The sequence below is a fragment of the Sebastes umbrosus genome, chromosome 20 (assembly GCF_015220745.1).
Source record: "Sebastes umbrosus isolate fSebUmb1 chromosome 20, fSebUmb1.pri, whole genome shotgun sequence".
NCBI lineage: Eukaryota > Metazoa > Chordata > Actinopteri > Perciformes > Sebastidae > Sebastes > Sebastes umbrosus.
In genome coordinates this window covers 15,359,156-15,381,848 of record NC_051288.1, presented here as the reverse complement: position 1 = coordinate 15,381,848, position 22,693 = coordinate 15,359,156, and the positions used below count along the sequence as shown (strand labels likewise).

Below are 22,693 nucleotides of genomic sequence, written 5' to 3'. Positions count from 1 at the left end.
TGTGTCTATTAGTCTGAATCTCTGTCTGTGCAGACTTCACGGGTTAGTTAAGAGTCAGCGGGTGATGTCACAGTTTCTCTCTACGCTTTATCGTATGGCCTTGAGCGAGCGGGCGAAAGTGTGAATGTGAGTCAGGCATGATGGCTCAGCATGAATCAAATACAAGGGTGGTCTGTCCACAGCAAAAGAGCTGTCTTCTTTAATCCAGCGGGGGAATTCCTGTTGTGCAGCAGACCTTTGGAAGCCCATGGCTGTACGGGTGGTTTCAGGTCCTCAACATTCAGATTCAGATGATTTTGGATCATCATGCTTGTCCGTGTTTGTGTGAGGTATTTGTGTGTAGGTGTGGGACCAGGCTGCTAAAAGTTTCTGAGTGGGTCTGACACAGTTGAACTTTACAAGATTGCATTTTTTAGTCAAAGGTGCAACTGTGGAGTGGAGCACAAAGAGCATTCCTCAGCTGTGAATCAGAGGACAAAGGTCACTGACTCAACTCCAAATTAGCGCTGGACCCTCTTTGATTCGGGGGCTTTTCCCATGTTTGCACACATACATATACACAGACACATAATGCACCACCAGCCCCCTGAAAAGAGACCCCCCATTTATTTAGGTATTTCCTATCTAATCTAGTCTAAACCTCTTACTGTTACGTCTGGGAATTTCCAGAGAAAATCGAATCCACCGACTCTGCCGTAGCTCCCCTGTTGTTTTAAGAACATTTAGACCAAGAATGCAGAGGGCACCGGCTTCAGAAACACTACACCTTGTGAAGATGGTGCTCGATTCCCCCGCGCCACAGAGGAGCGTGCACCTGACTAAACGCCAAGAGGCTCTCCCGTGGCTCAAGTAGAAGAGTGTTAAGTCATAGCGTGATAATATTGTTTTTAGTTCATGTGTGCTCAGGTTCACGGTAACCTCTGTGGAAAATAAACAGCGGTTGTTCGGATTTCAAAGTGTGTGCGGATGACTCATGCGAGGGCTGAGAAAATGTCGAGGTGGTACTTTTCGTGACGGCTTAAATCTCGCCTGGTTTTGTTCGGGGAACACTCCTGTCTTAAATAAGACCTAGCAGATGATTCCCTAAATGTACCATGCCCAAAATACACTTCTTACTTCATTTCTTTGTCACTAATACTGTGTTAAAGTTATTTTGTCTTAAACATTATAGAGTCTTCATCAAACAGGATGCATGCTGCACAATTCCAATGACTTTTGTCTCTAATAGGGAATGGGAATCGTAGAGTATTCTGAGGCGCCGCCGTCATTTTTGGAGGGTAGTGTACAGAGCTACGTTAGACTATCATTATCTGCCACCGGTCTATTCATCTGCCATCTGTCAATTGTTCATCATCAGAAATGTATAACGTACGCGCAAAAGACAAATACCCATATAAAGAGAAGCTGACAGAAGCAAAGGGGCGAAGAGGGGTATTTGTATTACAAAATTGAAGTTAGGTAATGATATTGATCCTCACAAAAACGACAGCGGTCACTGATTAGTTTTGGCGTTAGTGCCTACACCTGTCATCAGTTCATAATATGTAAACCTTTGGAGAACGGGTAGGTATATGACCTTCAGATCTACAAGCCAACTACACAATCATCCGGACATAGATATGTTATGTTAACTGAATTCTAAGAAAATGTTGGCTAATGATGCATAATTAATCTTGCAAAATAAAAACCCATAACGTTTGCTTACCTTTGTGTCTCACTGTATACAATACTACATTTCATCTTTTGAATCTTATTCACTGTGCAGTGTTTTGTGTTAGATCAACAGCTTTTTTGAGACATGCAGTAAACAGCTAGCAGATGGCACTCTTACCCTTTATACCCTCCAAAAATGGCCGGCTTGCTGTCAATGACATCACATTCCCTACATGTAAAATCACAACAAGTTTTCAGGTGATTTTAGGTTTCTGATTATATCCCGACAAAGACTTCCTGCTGCGAAACGGAAAAAGGTCTGTATATCCCAGTCGAATCACCCTGTGTGACATGACAACATGTGACCCCGTGTGTCACAATGCCCCAGCAGTTGTTCCATGAGTTGTTATTATTGCATCTGCTTTGCAGCTCCAGGGTTTATTAACAGGAGCTGAGCTATTACGGGTTTCATTCAGGGAATAATGTATGTAAATTCAATTTTAGTTGTCCCTTTTAATCAACCAATTCTTTTAAAAGTTGTATTTCTTTCCTCCCCTCCTCTTTTCCTGACATTTCATCCTATGGCGTCTGTGTTGGTTCAAAACATAACTGTGCTGCCATTTTGGTCCCTCTCAAGAGACTTGCCAAAGTTGGCCTGCCATAAGGTTCAATTTGGCCCGATGTCAGTTTTTTTTTTTTTTAATTAAAAGACCCGCAGGATTGCCGGCAATCCCAACCAACTTTACTGTCTTTCGAAGGAGGCTAAAAAGCGCTCCAAATTTATCATAATGTCATACTATCTTGTCTGAGGAGGTTAAATAACGCTTCAAACTTGCGCTAAATTTTGGTGAGGAAAAACCAGCATGGCCATTTTCACAGGGGTCCCTTGACCTCTGACCTCAAAATATGTGAATGAAAATGGGTTCTATGGCTACCAACAAGTCTCCCATTTACAGACATGTCCACTTTATGATAATCAAATGTAATTTTGGTCAACAACATGCAGTTTTTTGAATGCAGCATAAATGTGTTTATTTCACCTATTCAAAAAATGGTGTATTTGAATATTTCTGCATACTGGGGTCCCTAAAAAGTCTTGGAATTACATAAATTGGGCATGACTGTAAATGAGCCCAATTTTATTCAGCAGGTGGATTTTCATGGGTTAACTATGTAAAAGCTAAAAGAATATTCAATTGGGGGAACCTGGGATTCTAGTACCATTTTGTATCTTAAAAATACGATACAATAGGTGTTTGTATTCGGTCCGTGGTCCACCATTACGTTCCAGTTTTGGCCCTCCCTGGGAAAGATCTTCCCTTTTATTATGAATATCGCTATTAGATGGATATTCATGACAAGATTTGGTGTCATGGTGGAATATTAATTTGGCATAATGTTTGCCTAAATATGATAAAACAATGGCTAGAGAGTCATAGGCCTTTTGCTGGGAACACATGTTGACACGTCACAGAGAAGCGCAGATGTGAATAATAAAAATCAATGATGGCTGAATTCCATTGTTCCAGTTTCAGGGTCCTGGTATTGTGCATGCTGGCTCACTGTCACAAGGCGACACTTCAATATATTATGTTATTGATAAGATCTGTGCTATGAATATGAAACCTCAACCGTCTACTCCTGCTCTTTTCCTCCAGCCCTAAACCGTAAAAGCTGTAGTTTCTGTAACCCACTGTCTTACATTTGTGGATCCATGCCTGCATGTCGTTGTGCAACATCGCCACCTGCAGGTATAGACATAGAAATGTGGACAGCTCAAGATAAATCTTTTCAACCAACCAAAAAAATGATAAAAGAGAATATTAATCTTGCATACTTGAAAGTTAATGATTACTTTTCTGTTATATTGTGCAAAACTATTGTCTATATGGAAGTGCAAAAGAAGTATTAAGCATTTTTCATGTTCAACCAACACTAGGCCGGGCTCTATCTGCCATTGAATCAGCATCTGTGTGATAGACACATCTGTTAGCCCTGCTGCTTCATAAAACTGCACACTCCACCAAAGCCCAGATCTGTCAGACTCCTCAGCTTGGCAGCTGCACCACCCTGACAGGCCTCATCTCGCACAAAGATAAGTGCCCTCTCAGAGCGACATACTGCATTTGATGTTAGAGTACAGTGACAATAGAGCCTCCTCAAACACATGAGTGGTAAGAGACTTTATTAAAAAGTGCCTGTCCCTCCTTGACCTTGTCACTGAAGTGTTCCCCTCAACCATTAGTGTCAGTTATTGAAATTTCCTGAGATGTGCCGGGACCTGAAGTGGGAGGAGAACATAATTTTCACAGACAAATTGACATGTAAATCACATGCATTTCTAATGCGGACGCACAAGTTCAGCCTCTCTGCTTTGGTTAAGTTCAGCAGGGCAATTGTAGCTGTGAAAATTACCTCTTCGGATCTCAACCACATGTTGTCCTGCAAGGAGCATCATTGACTATTTTGTGACATTATAATAATAATAATAATAATAATAATAATAATAATAATAATAATAATAATTGTTGACATCTTTTACCGTCCTCACTGTCACCTCCCTGGTTACAGTGTTCATATATGTGTCATTAAGAGCCAAGAATTAAAAAAGTATGACTATAAGATAGATACAGATTTTTATTTTAACTAACAATCATCATTAACTTATTTCAGTAAATAGCATAACTCAACTGCACAGAGAGGACATTCAGTGTCTTAAACAGTAGAGCCCATATTCAACAGAAATATAGTGTGATCTAATATTTACATATACATAGCCTACAGTATTTGCAAGGTATTGTTTAATGTGTTGAATATTTGCAATATACCACCCACTGCTACTTTTCAAAATAATGTTACAAATAATACCCTAAATTTCCATGTATTTGCCATTTGTATGCCAACATAAGAATATAAGTAATCCGTAGTCATTATATTTTATAATGTGCTTTTGAAAAATATTTGACACTTGACAATAAAATGACATGTTTTGCAAAGCATGTATGTCCTCTCATTAATATAGTGTAGTGAAGGAAGATTAAAAAATAGCAGCAGCATATACAGTATTGACAATAAACAGACTATTAAAAAATATATGTTGCACAGTGAGAATGAAATGAAATTCCACCTGAAAATATTGCACAGTATGAGTTACACCTTGAATTTCCATATATGAGTATCTTATTGAAAAGTGCTCTCTGCTTGTTGGATATTTAACATCTCAAGGTCAAAAAGTATTTTTCACTGTGGTATTGCTACTTATACTTTAAGTAAAAGATCTGAGTACTTCTTCCACCACTGTTAAGAATAGAGGCTACAACACTTGAGTTTTGCATCAGTTTTGTTATTTGCGCAGGCTGAAATCAAACAAATGATATAGCCTAACATTAACAATGGAAATGAACCTGCAAAGAGAGGAAAAAAGCTGGAAAGGTATTATTTATTAGCTAACTTGTACCTAAATAAGATTTCATTTTTTCATTTCATTTCAAAATGTATTTCGAACATGTAGAGTACAAAAAAATAAAGAAAATAAAAAATAAAGAAAAAGAATGATCATACTAACAAGTGGACAGTCAGAAACAAGTAGTATTTACATACAATGAATAGTATAAGAAAAATAAATTGTCAACACTTGATGCCTTGATTTACATATTCAAAAAAGGAGTGAGAACAAGTATAAACTTACATAATCCCACCCCTTCTCCATAAATCAATTATTAATTATTAACCAGCTTCCTTATTGAGCCATACATATACTCTAATTAAATTGTCCTAAATTTGTCTAACTATAATTATTATTATTTATAATTATTCTAACTATAATTATTTGATAATTATCCTTATCAAAATATAAATTTGTTATCAATTCCATGATATATATGACATAAGAAACAAAACCATTACACAAAGACATTCTCTGTATGTAAACAACTGGGAAAAAGCATTTCCATATATGAGTATCTTATTGAAAAGTGCTCTCTACTTGTGGGATATTTTAACATTTCAAGGTCAAAGCAACAAGGACAAAATGTTTGACCTGACAAACTTAAAAAACAACATCCATCTTTTAAATGCCGCATAGAATAGTGTAGCGTTTTCTGTGACACTGTACCTTTAAATATAACCCTGTTTCCACTGGGCATGCGCAGCTTGTGTTTAGTTTTCTCCAACCTGATGAACGGTCTAGTGTCGCTGCTGCGCTAGCAAACCCATCGCTGCTGCTGCTGCTGCTCAGTTTCTTCTCATGTTTTCACAGCAACAACTGGGCTTTTTTTCTTCCCAACTGGAATACAAGAAGACACCAACCACACTCTGCTGTCAACGACGTTTTAAAGGAGCTTAAAATTGTCGTGGGAATACACCGAGAAGGGGCCAAACAAACAGCTCAAAGTAGGAGCTCAATAATGCCCCCCCTAGTCGGCGAGAATAGCTCTTCCAGTTCCCCCAACATCACATCACATCCATGTTGACTGCGGCAGTCCAGAGGCTACAAACACCACGACCCTCTTTGTTCTTCTGTGGACAACATCCGGCAGAATTATTGTAGCGGTTTGTGGAAACAATGTTGCAACAACGTTCCATCCTCTGTTGTATCATTCGGAGGGATTGTTTACGCGTTAAAAATGGCTGCTGAAATGCAGGCAGCTGGAAGAAGAGAGAGGGGTCTTGAATCAATGCAGTAACGGTACCTATCAGAGGCCAAATAAGCTACATATGCTAACAAATGATGTATTGGTTAGTATTCAACGAGTTAGCTGTTTAAATAGCTTTTTTTTATGGGTGATTTTCTTCCCAACAAGAGGTTAGGGTGAAAGGGAATTCCTCCCACTCCTCCAAGTCTATGCGTAAAACCTTTTTAAAAACACTCAGCTAACTGTACATTTTGTTAAGCTAATGTGAGTATGCATAACACTCTTCTCCGTTAAAGCAGACCCCTTAAAGGCCTTTAAAGGTCTTTTACTCGGCTTGTGCTTCGATCTGGCACAAAAAAAAACAAAAAAAACATGGATCCTGGTCCTGGGGGGAGATGTAAGGCTGAACTCTTTTTTCTTTTTGGACCCAAACAAGTAGTCTCCCACAGAGATCTGAGGGGGGGCATCAACAGATATTTGGTGGTGGTGTATGTTTTGTTTTATTTTGTACTCTTCACCCACGCCTCCCCGGCTAAACCGTGTGACAAGAATTGCCTCTCTGGGAAATGTATCAACGGATCCTGCATCTGTGACCGAGGATGGGCTGGAGACCAGTGCCAGCACTGCCACGGGAGGTTCAAGTAAGTGGAATTATAATGCTAAAATCTGATTATATCTGTGTGTGTGTGTGACCAAACATCAGAGCACTTTTTTCGTAATTCACATGATTTGGAAATGGGTCTGAGTCATTCAAAAGTAGGCCAGGAAATGATATAATCCAGTAGTGGTTGTTTTCCATCAAACAACACAGTGTCAATAATAGAGATCATTGGCACTCAGCAAACAGACCTGCTGTGTGCACCCAGGGTTTTGGGGAGTTGAAATGAAAAAAACTGTCTCACATTGCAAAGACAAAACCCCTTTAAAGTGGCAGTAGGCAGTAGGGATGTCATGGTACCAGAAATCTAGTAGTCGATACCAATACCAGTGAAGGTCTATTAACATTGCAAAACAGAACATTGGCATTTTCCGTACTGTAACGGCGTTCTTCTTCCTTCATTTCACGGCAGATGAGAACACTTGTAAGCGTATATTGCCCCCATTAGATCCGGAAGAATCGCATCTCCAGTACCTCCGCTCCGGTACCAAATTACCATTACAGGCATCGTTCGGTACCTTTGGTACTGAAGAAAACGAGTACTGTCACATTTTTAGAATTTTGGTTCTCTTTTCGGTTCTCTTGTCACATCCCTAGTAGGCAGTATATTTTTGGCATCATTGGGCAAAAGATAAGATAAGATATACTTTTATTGTCCCCGTGGGGACAAACTCCGTCCAACTGCAGCTACAAACACTAAATTAAAACAGCATCAACAACAATAATAAACGATTCCACACAAGACAGGGAAACAGTCCCACAGAAACAGATGTTTCAACACATACACAGTCCACGTACATAATGGCATATACTATCGCACACACCATGGCAGGTATTGCACCCAGGTAGTGCACTGCATTGTCTACAGTCTTGCCCAATATTACACAGATGCAACATATTGCACTGTCCCAATTTAACATATTGCACTGTCCTTATGAAAGCTTTATGTTACGAGTTGTTGAGAAGTTTAATAGACATCGGTAAGAATGAATGTTTGTAACGGTTCAATCTGCACCGTGGGACTCTATATCTCCTGCCGGAAGGTAAAAGTTGGTACTCCTGGTGTAAGATGTGAGTTGGGTCTGTTCCATAATTCCATAATAACCTTTCAGCATATTGTAATTCAAGTGTTCTGAGAGAAAACTAGACTTCTGCATCTTCTCAGCTCTGTTTTCAGGCTTTAAAAAAATCTGACGGGAGACTTTGACCAATCACGGGTCATTTCATTGAGAGAGCGTTCCTATTGGCTGCGTGCTACGGTCATGTGACCAGAACTTGGCGTTCCTTCACGAGATTTCCCAATGGCGGCGGCGGCGTCACAAACTTTCTCATTTTACAGCTAAACCGTACACTACCAAGATGATTCTGAAAACATTTGAGGCGAGAAATAAGCATTAACGTATTAGAATATTGATTCATGTTTGATCGGCGCGGCCTATTTTGACCGTTTGGTCGGATTTCGCGAGTGATTGACAGCCAGCTGGACAGCAGACCTCAGATCAGCTCTTACTGCTTGTTTTCCTCCGGTATGTGAAATCTTCCAGATGTCGTAAGGAGCACCGGAGGACACAGAGGAACATGATTTTTTTCAGGTTACCTGTTTCATGTACTACTGTCACGATATAGCGACCGTTTTATAAAAATAACTGTTTTTTAGTCTTTTTTTTATCATATTTGCTCCAATCTCGCCTACTTCAGCTTTAAACACTTTGATTTATGGCCAGTAATAAAGCCGACTGTAGCTCAAAACTTAACTATATTTTTGAATGAGCTAGAACATCAGTGTGGCACTCAGAAGATACAAGGCTTATTTCCACAGATTTGTAATATGTGACTAATAGGTAGGGCTGTGTATTTGCAAGAATCTGGCGATACGATACGTATTGTGATACTGGGGTAATGGTTCAATGTTAACAAGGCGATATATTGCGATCCAATGGATTCCTTAGGTTTTCTAGTTTCATATGATGCCAGAAACTTCACTAACTTTAAAACTGAGCCCGCTACAGGCTCCGAAAAATGGAAAAGCGGTCAGACCCGATGGCAGGCCGTTGGATTTTTAAGAGGTTAATAAAAATATCAGTACAGTGCTTTGGAGAAATGATACAGTATCACACAATATAATATCGCGATACTCATGTGTATTGATATTTTCTTACACCCCTACTAATAGGGGTTTTCCTGGTTTTAAAGGCTGCATACAGTAAATTGATGTAACTTTCTGATTTTACCAGACTCCTCTAGCTGTTCCAGTATTTGCCTTTACCCACTTAGTCATTATATCTACATTACTGATGATTATTTATCAAATATCTCATTGTGTAAATATTTTGTAAAAGCACCAATGGTCAACTGTTCAATATCGTCGCAATATATATATATATATATATATATATATAGTCCAAAAAAGTTGCAGATTAGATTTTGGTGGATTGACTAATTGATTATTTAACTAATCGTTTGGTAAAAAATCCTCACTTTGCCTATATGTTTGTGATTTATCTGCATTCATTGGAGATATAGGCAGGTATTACCCACATGTTTGATGTTGATGAGTAAAGGAATTGTCTTGCACAATCCAATCAAATCCTTAAAGAAATAAATGTCTTTAGGTTTTGCCAGAGAAAGGAACCTACAGTCGCTTTGAGGAAACATCTGCAACTAATTGATTTTGCCCTGCAGCCTATATGGCCATGCTGTCTATTGTTCCTAAATTGGAAGACTATGGGTGTTGATCTGCACGGGTAAACGCCATGTCAATCCCCCAATAGATGCAATGAGTTAAGGATTGTGTGTACATAGGTAGTAGTTTGGAAAGGGCAGGGAAATAATGGCCAAAGAATAAACTGCTGTCAAACTGCTATATAATAATGATCTTGTCTGACTCTTTACAGGGGCATCTAATGGCTTTTCAATACACCTGAGGTGCACTCTGTGGTACAGAAGTGCTTTGATCACAGTAATTACCGTTGCTCTTGGTGTGTCTGAGGTTTTGTAAGGGTTGTCATCAGGCATGTTGTCAGGGAATAACCTCGCCATCACCTAGAGACAAACCGCTGAAATGTGAGAATCTCACTGTTAGCTTCTCTGTAGTCAGTGGAACGGAGAAGTTTAAATCGGCATCACGGATACATTTCTCGTTTATGATGCGTTATAATGTCTGATTTTTAAATGGAGAAGGACCAGACATCACTGTGGCGAGGACGGCGGGAACACAGAGTCTTGAAGTGTTTAGGGACAGACTCTTAGACAGGATAGTATTTCCCTGGGAAGTCTAGAGTGCGGCATGAAAAATTCAACACTTTTGGATGTCTACACCGCCCTAAGTCGTTGCTGGGTGTTTATATCATTAAGTGTTTACCTCGATCAATAGACGTTTCATAAAGGCTATCAATTTATAGATACATCTCAAACACATCTATTATGCTTTCGTGATGTGAGTAGTAAACAAAACAATGTTTTAAGGTACGTGTCAAGATCATATCCTATGCATGCCATTGCATCTAAAGGCCATTACACTGTCAAAGCCTCTGAATCGAAAGTAATGTGATGATCATGTCATGCATCTAAAACAACTGTCATGGACATAAAAGGGAATTCACTTCAGTTCCTGTGTTAGTCAGACCACCCACGAGAGCCCAGTATGTATTTGTGAAGCTTTCAAAGTCAAAAATAAGAACCAGCGCTCTCAATCTTTCTGTGAAGTTGAGGCCTGAACGTTATCAACTGACAGATGCTCATTTTTGTGGATTCATGTATCAAGTATTTTGTCTCCACTTTGACATTCAAATGAGTTTCCATCAAAGTCCAATCTGTTGCAAAGCGGAAAATGCATCACGGTGTCGAGAAAACAGTTTTACGTGATCCGTCTCCTCATCATTTTCTATTCATTCTGAGCACAGTTTTTGTGGGTGGGATACATACAACTCTAATTTCTTGTGATATGGGACAGTGATGAATATCCATTGATAAGTCATCTATCATTGTGACACACTACTGTGGTCGTTCATGTGAAGAATACATTGTTGAAAAGAGTTTCCAGTGTGAGACTTGAGGCGAGGACAGAGAGGAGCAGAGGGACCTTTTTAGGAGACAGATGATGGGATCTTTTGGTGGACTTCTTATCCTGAATCTAGGGAATTGAATGCAGCGTGTGACACTGTAGTTGGACATATGAGCTCACTTTTATAGAAGAGAGCTGCCTTGCCTAAAGAGCTGGGTGTATCACGAGGAAATGCAGTTGTCATTTGTTAACTTTTATACTCTCTAAAATACTTTATTAATCAGATTGTTTGCTTGCAAACTCAAAAATTAGAAACTGAGGACATAACAATGTTTGACAACATCAAATTATACAACACACAACGCGGTTCATTATATCATGATGTCTGTTTCAAGTAATAGCGCTGCTGCTGGTTCTGAACAAAATGGACCTAGACAATCGTGGGTGTCATGCTGCTGTAGGGCTGCTTCAGGGACATAAATACCAGGAAGAAATGCAGGACAAAGTTGAAAGATTATGTCTAAAGCTGAGGAGGGATGGTTTTAATAAGTGACAGACTTAGGTTAATCTACGTACTCCCTATTTTTCTGACATTATTTTACTTTTAAAAAGCTATGTTTATGAAATGCTGTTTCTGAAAGAATAGATTCCAAACAACAACATACAGACATTTACTTTTTATGTATGTATTTGACGTCTCAGAGAAGGTCCTCTGTCTTTTTAGGCAACGCAACAAATTAGATGATCACTTGTGGTCAAAGATGCTCTTGTTTCTTCTACTTTTATGGCTTTAACTTGGACTGCTACTTTCCTAGCTGCATCGCCCATCTTATGAAAAAATGTACCTTGAGTTGATCACGTTAGAGCTGCAACGCGATTAGTTGTCAACTATTCAATTAATCGCCCACTATTTTGATAATCGATTAATCGGTTTGAGTAATTTTTTTAAAGAAAATACAGTCAAAATTCTCTGATTCCAGCTTCTTAAATTTGAATATTTTATGGTTTCTTTTCTCCTCTATGACAGTAAACTGAATATCTTTGAGTTGTGGACAAAACAAGACATTTGAGAAAGTCATCTTGGGCTTTGGGAAACACTAATCGTCATTTTTCACCATTTTCTGACATTTTATAGACTAAACAACTGATCGATTAATTGAGAAAATAATCAACAGATTTATTGACAATGAAAATGATAGATAGTTGTGGCCCTAGTTGGCATCAACATCAAGAAAATACAGTTGGTGTTTAGTCCATTAATTGTTAATCTTACATGTATACATACATACCAATCTATGAACGGTCATTTCAAGAACTGTTTGTTTAGATTTAAAATACATTTCTGTCATTTGACTTTACATATTCTACGTGAGGCAACATATTATTACTGTGCTAACTGTGCTGACTTCTGTGATGTTTCAGGTTGACGGAGCCCTCAGGATACCTCACCGACGGTCCAATCAACTACATGTACAAAACAAAGTGCACCTGGCTCATCGAGGGCTAGTAAGTACTTTTATAAATTGGTATGTTCTACTGAAGATGCACAGACACATTTTGATTATATAGTGTAAACGGATTAATGCAATTAACACGCCGATCAGCATCTCTGTTGAAGGAAGTGTGTTTTTGTAATCCCCCAGTGTTATTATTGAGGCTGTCCTCGACCAAAGAAATTCTTGGTCGACTAACTCTCATACGATTTTGACAACTAATAGATTAGTTGATTTAATGTGTATGTTGTTCAAATGTTCATCTATGAAACCTAAACCATTATTTAATTTTTTTTTTTTTCTGCAGTCCAAATGCGGTTCTTCGGTTAAGATTCAACCACTTTGCCACAGAATGTAGTTGGGACCATATGTACGTCTACGATGGAGACTCGATATATGCCCCGCTGGTTGCTGTTTTCAGGTGAGAAACTCCAAAGAGACAGAGTGGATTCATAAGGTTAAATTATTTTGGGTTTATTTTGATTTATTTGTTGTTGTTTTTTAGGTTTTTATATCATTTTGTAGCTTCCCAGTGGTGTTCCTTATATATTCAAATCTGAACATTCAAATTTTGGTCAAAATTTGTGTATGTTTTAGCATCAAAATGCTATTTTCCCAAGCCCCTCTGTAAAAAAATGTCCATGTGACCTGACGTAGGTTTCTGCATGATGACGCTGCTACATATACAGCATACAGTATATACATAAAGTCAGTGTATTAATGTTAAATAAAGTAAAGTTGTCTACACATGATCAGCGCGAAAATCGCTCTGCGCTGGCTGTGCCATTGTTTTCCTATGGGGAGAGTGGTGCCGCCCGACAAAGCCGTAGCGCTACCCTTGGTGTGGCGCACTGCTCGAAATCACCACAGAGCGATCTTCAACTTAGACCTCGGTTGCCGCTGACCTTTCAAAAGTGCAACCAATGAGAACAGCTGCAACTGTTGTTGTTGTTGCCTAGAACCTATAACAGTGAATGGCGTTCGCTGTGCTCTTTTTGGGGATATATTTGACCTGCTGCCTCTGCAAGTCTCTCCTCCCTACCCCGCGGTGAGTGAAGAGCAAGTTTGTTATCATGTGAAGACAGCTTAACTTAGATGGTGGTCAGCACGCTCCCAGTTTGGAGAAGCAGATAAGAGTACCGGCATGGAAGTTAAACAATGTGCTGTTGTGAATGCCACGTTTTCCACAAATCCGAAAGTCACACAATAACACAAACAAACTAACCGATTGATGCAGCGGGTGCAACTTCAGCAACTTCTACGAGGAAAAAATACTTTCTTTTTGTGAATAGAGTCTGGTCTGTTGGCTTTGAAGACCGTGATATAACAGCTTCAGTTCTCCGTAGGAAAGGGATGTCTGATGGCAAGATAAAATAGTCTAAATATAGCGTGCATTTGGCTCAAATATGTTTTATGCCTGTTTTATCACTCTCTTCAAAGCCACCAGACTACATTCACAAAAGCAGTAATTTGACCTCGTAGAACACGGGAGTATACATACTACCTCTCTTCAAAAAATCCGAACTAACCCGTTAAGTTATTTCCAAACTTGGCACAGCTAACTTTGACTCAGCTTGTGCTAGTGTTCACATTATTCATAACCTTATTGAGTAACTTACTTTGGAAACCTACGTCGCTGCTTTTTGCAGCTGAGTGGGCATTTCCATTTTAAAAAAAAAGAAATACATATGTATTGATTATAAAACAGCAAAAACAATTTGTAATGGATGTTGGATGGGTGTTTTTAAAGACATGGGCTTGACAGGATTTTGTGGCTGTTTCATTTACTCTTCACTTAATGCCGCATGTATCTGGTCATTCTGATTTAACAGAGAGTTATGTGTTTGTTACTGTAACTTGCGGTGAGAAAGTGATGCAAATGAATTTTCTGCATTTCTGCTCAGCGGTCTCATCGTGCCAGAGATACGAGGAAATGAGACGGTTCCTGAGGTCGAGACGACTTCAGGCTACGCACTACTACACTTTTTCAGCGATGCTGCCTATAACCTGACGGGATTTGAAATATTTTACTCGTAAGTATCCAGGCAGGACATCTGAACTTAAACCACAAGAACAAAACATAACACAAAATAAAACCTTATATTGTTCAGATTTTTAGAGTTGGATTCCTCAGCAGGAACCAATTCCATCTCCATCACCTGTGTTAAAGACATTTTTCAGGTTTTTCACTGATGTGTCCAATTTATTGTAAACTACAGCGGACTGTTTTCCAGGTCCATTTATTTCTCCGAGCTGTTGATGGATGTTTTCTGCATCCCACATTTCAGCAACAAAAAAGGCTGATTTTCTGCTGGCCTAAAACCTACAGCAACAATCACTGTTAATGACCTGCTCCATAGCTTTTCATTTATTACCAATCTTTTTATCCGCCGCACCTTTTCCAAACACAAAATGATCATTAATCTTCCTCAGTCTCCATGTAAATGTCTGTGAGTGGCCTAAATAGCGCATGCAGTGTTGGCTAAATAAAAACATCCCTCTGTCCAGGATCAACTCTTGTCCCAATAACTGCTCCGGCCATGGGAAGTGCACCCCCGGTAACTCGGCCGCCAGCAGAGTGTACTGTGAATGTGACAAGTATTGGAAAGGCGAGGCCTGCGACATCCCTTACTGCAGGAACAACTGCGGCAGCCCCGACCACGGCTACTGCGACCTCACCGGGGAGAAGCTGTGTGTCTGCAATGATAGCTGGCAAGGTAAGCAGTAAGCTCCGTCCAAACCCAACAGATGTCTGCACACTTTCAGATCCAAACAAATGGCTGAAGTAGAGCTTCATTGCTCTAGCATTACATGTTTTTCCTTTTCACTGTCAACAAAACTGGGATCTATTTGACAGATGGTTTTGTAGAGACCACAACAAAAGATTTGAAAAGTCCTAGCACCTGTAAAACACCTAAAAATAAAGACATAGTGAAGTATTTTGGGACTATAATTTCACCACATTCAAAACAGTGATGAATCATATGCAACATACTTCTGCAATTGTAAAAATGCTGTCGCTCCTCCCTTGTCTGCTGCGGCGATTATGTCGGAAGATGTAATGGAGACGGTGTTAGCAGACAAGTGTGAACAGCTGTGTTGTTTTGTGTCATGATGCTGATCGGTAACACGCAGATAAGCCCTGTGACGGAGCGTTATTATGTGCCTCCAGCTGGAGAGGGAAGCAAATGCTTTCACGTGATGAAACTTGACAGAATCATTAGGAGAGGCACGCGCTTTTTTCAGCACGGCCTTCATTCACACACAGTTTAACATATTCACACCTCCCTGACTGTCATGTTCGGTTAAGGAGCGGTCGTGCTTTTGTTTTGGGTTTGGGAGCGACATGTTTTCTTTGCGTAGGAATGAAAATATGTGTCAAATGCTGCTGAAAAAAATCCATCCCTAAAAGAGCTTCAGCATCAGATAGATGCAGTTCTTTGTCTTAAAATAGTGCAGCTATGAAGAGGATTTAATTTTGGAGTTTACATTGTTGTTTATTTTCAACATCTGTCTTGTAGGCCCAGACTGCTCCCTTACTGTACCTTCAACCGAGTCCTTCTGGGTCCTACCGAGCGTCAAGCCCTTTGGCACATCACTCGCCAGAGCTTCCCAGAAGGCCGTGGTGCAAGAAAAGGTCATGTGGGTGGTGGGCGGATACACCTTCAACTACAGCTCCTTCCAGATGATTCTCAAGTAAGTCACAGCATTTAACGTGTCTCGAAGTATTGATTTTTCCACAAGCAAAATGTCAGTTTGTGTGTTTCTGAATGGAAAAATTCAACAATAAGAGGTATTTTGTTAGTTTGTCCAGTCTACCGTACAATGGAGATCACCAATTTATCCCCAGTATCAGATTATGATCTGACCATGACCTTACTTTGAATGCTAATTTAAGGAAGAACTAAAGAGGAAGTGCAGAAAAGCTGGTGGCTTCTCAGAATCAGATTTGTCATGCATGTCCCTGCTTGAGAAAACCCAACCCAGTGTCAGGGGCTACTTGATTCGCTTTGTCAAAACAGGCAAGTGTGGGAGTTAAGGTTTAAATGGTGTGCTTTGTGAATGTGTAAGGAATGGTATGGTGGTGGATTCACTTAGCTAAATTGAGAATTTAGTATTTAGTGAACTGGAAGATAAAATGCAGAACTGACTTCTGTGCTGAGTCATGTCCTGCTCACAGTTAACTCAGTTGTCTTCATCGCCTGGACAGGCTCCCTCCATCTGCTCCATCTGTTTGTTCATCATCAGGTGCTGTGATTCCCGAGACAAATGGATCCTGGGCTCCAAAAGTATTTTTAATAAATGACCAATGTGTGATGACATGACCAGGTGTCCTGTTATATTGTGAATGCCTACGAACATGAATCCTTTTGCAAAACCTCCAGCTAAACAAAAGTACTTTTTGTGACTGAAAGCGGTACCTTTGACATGAAGGAAACTGCTACCTTTCAGCCGATTAGACAGTTATCAGGCCATTAAATAGCCATTATCAGTCGCTATAAGCACCATAGATGTGGGTCAATAGGGGCCTACTACACCCAATATTAGGTTTTATCATCTATTCACAAGGTGGATGACCGAAAAAAGGTATAAAAGAACACAACAGCTACCTCTAGCGACCATAGCAATTATGACAGGAGCAGAAGTGGAAGACAGACGCTGTACTATAGAGACGGTGTGAAACTCCATATGGGAGGTTTCACTTTCACTTTTGAAAAGTAGTCAGTTTAAGCCGAAACACCTAAAGAAGTAGTAGTTAAGTTGTATAAACCTAAAGAAGTTGTTTTGTTGCCTAAACCTAAAAAGTTGTAGTTTTGTTGCCTAAACCTAAAGAAGCCTTTTTGTTTGGAAAGAGACATAACTGGTTGCTCTGTGTACTCAGCCGTAAGGCAAAAACGTGTCGGGAGCTCTTGGAAAACGGGGAAAAAACAGGATAGACAGGAAGGCAATCCAGGTACTACAAAATATTAAAAGAAGTGACAAACAAGGAAAGAAATATTTTAAAAAGCCTTTATTATAGTGGCTAAATCATTAAAAAAGCCCCCTCCTGACCAACATCTATGGTGCTTATAGCGACCGAAAAAACGCCTATTTAATGGCCTGATAACAGTTGAATTGGTGTGATTAAATCAGCTGATCATGAGGTAAAAATAGATTTATGAAAAGTCACGGAGGGAACTAAATGTGTGTGGTGTTTTTAGTATGCAGGTAATAAATATGTTTCATGTTCATGCATTAAAGTGTAATGCTGTGTTGCTTTGCTCTGCAGCTACAACCTGGAGAGCGGCATCTGGAACACAGTTCCCATCAATAGTGGCCCTGTGCCAAGATATGGCCACTCACTCGCTGCCTACCAGGTAAACACACACAGCAGCAGATATGCCTCAACCTCTCTGGGTACAGATGGGATTTAGAAGACCCTTAATTTTAGCAGCAGGGAGGGAGAATTAGATGGTGAAAGAGCAATACAAGTTTGCTCACAGAAAAAGGAAACCACACCAGCCGCTTTGAAAAGGAAATTGCTCAATTTTAGTATTAACATGTCAAACACAAAGCTTAGAGACATGTTTTCTTTCTCATATTCATGATTACTAGGAAAAAAGATCAATATTCCTCTTTTAAGAATGAGCAAACTTTATGACTATAAACTGAACAGCAAGTAGATGAAGGGATTTCAACTAAACAGGCTTGTTTGAAAAGTTGTCATTTTATATCATTATGTTTTGACACACTTTATCCTTTCATTTCACTTTTATTACAGCATGCATCAGCTTCTCTGCACGCTCGTTTAAACACTCTTCTTTTCAGGATGACATCTACATGTTTGGTGGGAAGCTGGAGGCGGGCTGGGCGAACGTGACAGACGAGCTGTGGGTGTTCAACGTACCCGGTCGGACGTGGCAGCGGAGAAACCCCGTGGTCGGACCTCCGGCTCAGGCTCAGATTTACGCTGTGGAGGGTCACTCGGCCCACTGCGTCCCGCTAGACGAGGGCGAGGCCATCATGCTGGTCATCTTTGGCTACTCCCCCATCTACAGCTACATCAGCAACGTTCAGGAGTACAACCTGAGTGAGTCACAGCTTTAAGAGACTGTTTGTTTCTCACTCTATCTGCTCTCTGTATTTTATATCCCTCCCGTCGCATGACATCTTTGAATATCAAAACCTATAGAATCATATTAAGTGCACACAACAAACCGATGCTAACCATTAAAGGGATAGTTTGGGTGTTTTGAGGTGGGGTTGTATGAGGTACTTATCCATAGTCAGTGTATTACCTACAGTAGATGAAGGTCGGCATGCCCCAGCTTGGAGAAGCTGATAGGAGAACCAAAGCAATGTACTGCTGTGGAATTTTATCCACCTAAAGGAAGGCTCACCTTAAAAAATCGATATCAGTTTAAGTGTACGCTATATTTACAATATTTTTGCCGGTTTACCTTGTCGTGAGACAGCTATACAGTCTGTGTTTCTGATGGGGAACTGAAGCTGTTATCTATGCTTTCACCAAAGCAACCAGACTCCATTGGAAAAAAAAACAGTAATTTTATCTTGCAAAACACGGGAGTTACTGGTCTATGCTGCCTCGATCAGTTAGTTTGTTTGTGTTATTGTGTGACTATGGTTAGTTTGGATTCACCAAAGTCACACAAAAAAACCCATGTTCTGCAAGGTAAAATTACTGTTTTTTTCAATGGAGTCTGGTGGCTTTGGCGAGAGCATAGATAACGGCTTCAGTTCCCTTGTTGGAAAGGGCTGACTGACGACAAGGTAAAGCTGTGAAAATATTCTAAATGTGACGTACACTTAAACGGATATTCTTTTTTATTTTGGGTGGGCCTTTCTTTTAAGTGGCTAAAATACATTTTGCTGCTGTCCCCATCCACAGCAGTACATTACTTTACGTCTGTGCGGTAATTCTCGTCTGCTTCTCCAAACTGGGGGTGTACTGACTGTCATCTGCTGTAGGTAATACACTGACTATGGATAAGAACCTCATACAACCCCACTTCAAAACATCCAAACTATCCCTTTAATGGCAGTCTGTTTTTTTGCCAAAGAATATCAAGATTTTAACGGTGAAGCACCCAGCTGTCTCCAAATGATTTAATGTGGAAAATACGATCTGATTCCCATCATTTTTTCTCTTCTGTATTAAAAGCTTCCTGTATATGTGTCCTTGTCAGGGTCCAACACGTGGCTGGTGCCTGAAACCAAAGGTGCAGTTCCACAGGGAGGCTACGGCCACAGCAGCACGTATGACAGCGCCAGTGGCAGCGTGTACGTTCACGGAGGCTATAAGGCGCTGCCTGCCAACAAATACGGCCTTGTTGATGACCTCTACCGCTACGACGTTAACACCCGGACATGGTAAATCAACACATATTCATTATGCATTCATGTCTGGGTATTTGACACTGTTTATAACATGTTACACTTGCCCTTGACACACCTGTCATGCATATATATTCCAGGTTCATTCTGAGAGAGAGCAGTTTTCCGCGGTACTTGCACTCGGCCGTGCTCCTCAGCGGCACCCTGCTCATCTTTGGCGGCAACACACACAACGACACGTCGCTCAGCAACGGGGCCAAGTGTTTCTCCGCTGACTTCCTTGCCTACGACATCGGTAGGACGATATTATTCTCGACACCATGCCACAGTTTAGATGGAGGCCTCTCCAGCGGTTTTAGTAGCAACTTGAATAATGTTTGTCTCTTGTCGCTCATGTTTTCCTCAGCGTGTGATGAGTGGAGGCTCCTGCCTAAACCAGACCTGCACAGGGATGTCAACCGCTTTGGTCACTCTGCTGTGGTCAGCAATGGGTGAGACTCTCTAATGGAATCTGAACAGACTAAAACACACTGGACCGATGCTTCATGTTGCACTTTGAGTGATTTCTCCCCTAAGTTAGAAATGACCATAATAGAATCAAGTTTATCTTTATTTTGCTGCTTCTTGTTTACATTCTGCTCTCATGTTTCGTTGCTAGGTCCATGTATGTGTTCGGGGGCTTCTCCGGCGTGCTGCTCAACGACGTGCTTGTTTACCGACCCCCCAGCTGCCAGGCCTTCTTGGCAGAGGAAGGGTGTGTGAAGGCCGGGCCAGGGATCCGCTGCATCTGGAGCAGAGGCCGCTGTCTCCCCTGGGAACCCAGTATGGCTAATGGGAGCCTCATTCCTGCCTCATTCTGCCCCCCTAAACCAGGTGAGAGAGACAGACATCCATGTTTATCAAAACTTTCATTTCTGGTTGATTCCTGTTTTCCACTTTTCTTTTCTTTCTTTTTTTTTTTTTTTACAGAATTAATATTTATCTGCTACACACTTTTCCTCCAGAGTAACAACACAATAATTTAGGCTCTCAGTTATTCTAAATTACTGCTATTGTGGTTTTATCTTTGACTAGTCAAAATAATAGACTAAACTTTCCATTACTTCAACAGGATGCTTCTCCTCTTAAATTGTCAACTAGTTACTGTACATGCAGCATTTTATTCCCTATTCCTCAGGATCTATTTCTATCTAATTAAAAATAAATACTTCATGTATTCTAGAAAATGTATGAGTTTGGACCAGGGTTATTGTAGTAAACTAAAAGGGAAACTAAAACAAAAATAAGCACTGAAAAATATTTTTAGTAAACTAAAACTAAATAAAAACTATATCCTTTAAGAAAAACTAAACTGAAATGATATCGCCTGGGTAAAAACTAATAAAAATGAACGTAAATTAATTTCAGTGTTTGTTTTTTTTAGCTCTAATATATCACTGCCGAAAAAAGGAGACAGCACAACTTTCCATCAACTCTCGTGACATTGAACCACAGAAATTGAACACACTTGACATTCCAGGATATGACGCTATGCTGAAATTGCTTCAATAAAGTAGTGCGAAGATTAAACATGATGGCCATTCCTACACAGTTCTATAACCATGTATTTTGTATTTATATAGCTACATATTTCTGAGACATTATAGTTGGCCCTAACAAAACAAACTTAAGCTACTGTAAAATTAAATATAGAAAAAATAAAACTAAACCTTTCTGAAAAACTGAAATTAAACAAAAACTAGCAAATGCACTCTGAAACCGAACTTAAGCTAAATTCAAATGTAATGGAAAAGTCAAAACTAAAAGAAAATGAAAACAAATTTAAAATTCAAAACTATTATAGCCTTTGGTTTGGACCATATACACACACACGCACACACTCACTCATTACTGCACTCTGTTGTCCCTCTCCCTATATCTTTTTTAGTCACGGTGGACGAGCGGTGCTACCGGTTCTCAGACTGCGCCAGCTGTACAGCCAACACCAACGGGTGCCAGTGGTGTGATGACAAGAAGTGCATCTCTGCCTCCAGCAACTGCACCTCTGTGAGTCGTCCAACAGGGAGCGCCAGAGCTCTTCTGGTCTTCTGAAACACTCACTCACACAGAAACTATTGGGGGCATCACTGTTGAAATCAAGCGATAATTCAGATTTTGCTTGGTGATTATGGTGTTTAGGAAGAGTACATACTGTCCTCCTACTGTCCATATGATGCACATTCATCACAGCACAAACAGGACTATATTTACTCAACAGTTCCTGATCCATCTTAAATTCAAATCTTCTGTTAACCGTCCTCCTGTCTTATTTCTATTCTCTCTTTTTCTGTAGAACGTGAAGAACTTCACTGAGTGTCCGGTGCGTAACGAGCAGGTGTGCAGCAAGCTCGCCAACTGCAAGAGCTGCTCGCTGAATCTCAACTGTCAGTGGGACCAGAATCAGTCCGTGTGCCACGCTGTGCCTGGTAAGATCGACGTCGGACCCCCCCCCCAATCACATTTCCATATACACAAACAAACAAACACATACCATCTTATTGAAGGCTTTGGATTCAGCTCTCACACATGCATGAGAAGTTATTTATTTATTGCTGTAAGTGTAGCACTTACAATCATACACGAACCCTCTCCTTGATCTCATCTATGAAATCTAACACTTCATAAAACACTCATGTCGTGAGATGATGTTGTGTTCCCCGTAATGAATGACTCCACTGACATTCAGAGCTGAAGGGAATGTTTAAGCAGATATTCATTAAAGTTTCCTATTTGTACGTCGTATTGTAAACACAGAATCTGGTATTTGCAGAGATGTACTTTCAAGATGTCATCCTGACGTTGTTTATCAGGTCTGGCAGTTTATTTAGTTTACCTCTCACCCTCCACTCCCCCCTCCCAAATGTTGACTCCGGCTGAA

General features: G+C 40.2%; 1 protein-coding gene across 2 annotated transcripts in view; it reads left to right on the top strand.

Annotated features, from left to right (window-relative positions):
- The first annotated feature begins 5,846 nt into the window (after positions 1 to 5,846).
- atrnl1b (attractin-like 1b) overlaps positions 5,847 to 22,693 on the top strand; it is a 76,506-nt gene continuing 59,659 nt past the window's right edge. Inside the window, exons 1-14 of one of the 2 annotated variants that reach the window (XM_037754666.1) lie at positions 5,847 to 6,928; positions 12,371 to 12,454; positions 12,749 to 12,862; positions 14,346 to 14,474; positions 14,950 to 15,158; positions 15,963 to 16,137; positions 17,711 to 17,798; positions 18,250 to 18,511; positions 19,629 to 19,812; positions 19,917 to 20,071; positions 20,183 to 20,267; positions 20,435 to 20,649; positions 21,704 to 21,822; positions 22,109 to 22,241. In XM_037754666.1, the coding sequence (XP_037610594.1) occupies positions 6,660 to 6,928; positions 12,371 to 12,454; positions 12,749 to 12,862; positions 14,346 to 14,474; positions 14,950 to 15,158; positions 15,963 to 16,137; positions 17,711 to 17,798; positions 18,250 to 18,511; positions 19,629 to 19,812; positions 19,917 to 20,071; positions 20,183 to 20,267; positions 20,435 to 20,649; positions 21,704 to 21,822; positions 22,109 to 22,241 (2,221 nt within the window). In that variant the 5' untranslated portion in view covers positions 5,847 to 6,659. The remainder of the gene's footprint in view (positions 6,929 to 12,370; positions 12,455 to 12,748; positions 12,863 to 14,345; positions 14,475 to 14,949; positions 15,159 to 15,962; positions 16,138 to 17,710; positions 17,799 to 18,249; positions 18,512 to 19,628; positions 19,813 to 19,916; positions 20,072 to 20,182; positions 20,268 to 20,434; positions 20,650 to 21,703; positions 21,823 to 22,108; positions 22,242 to 22,693) is intronic. The other variant, XM_037754665.1, reaches the window with a different exon arrangement.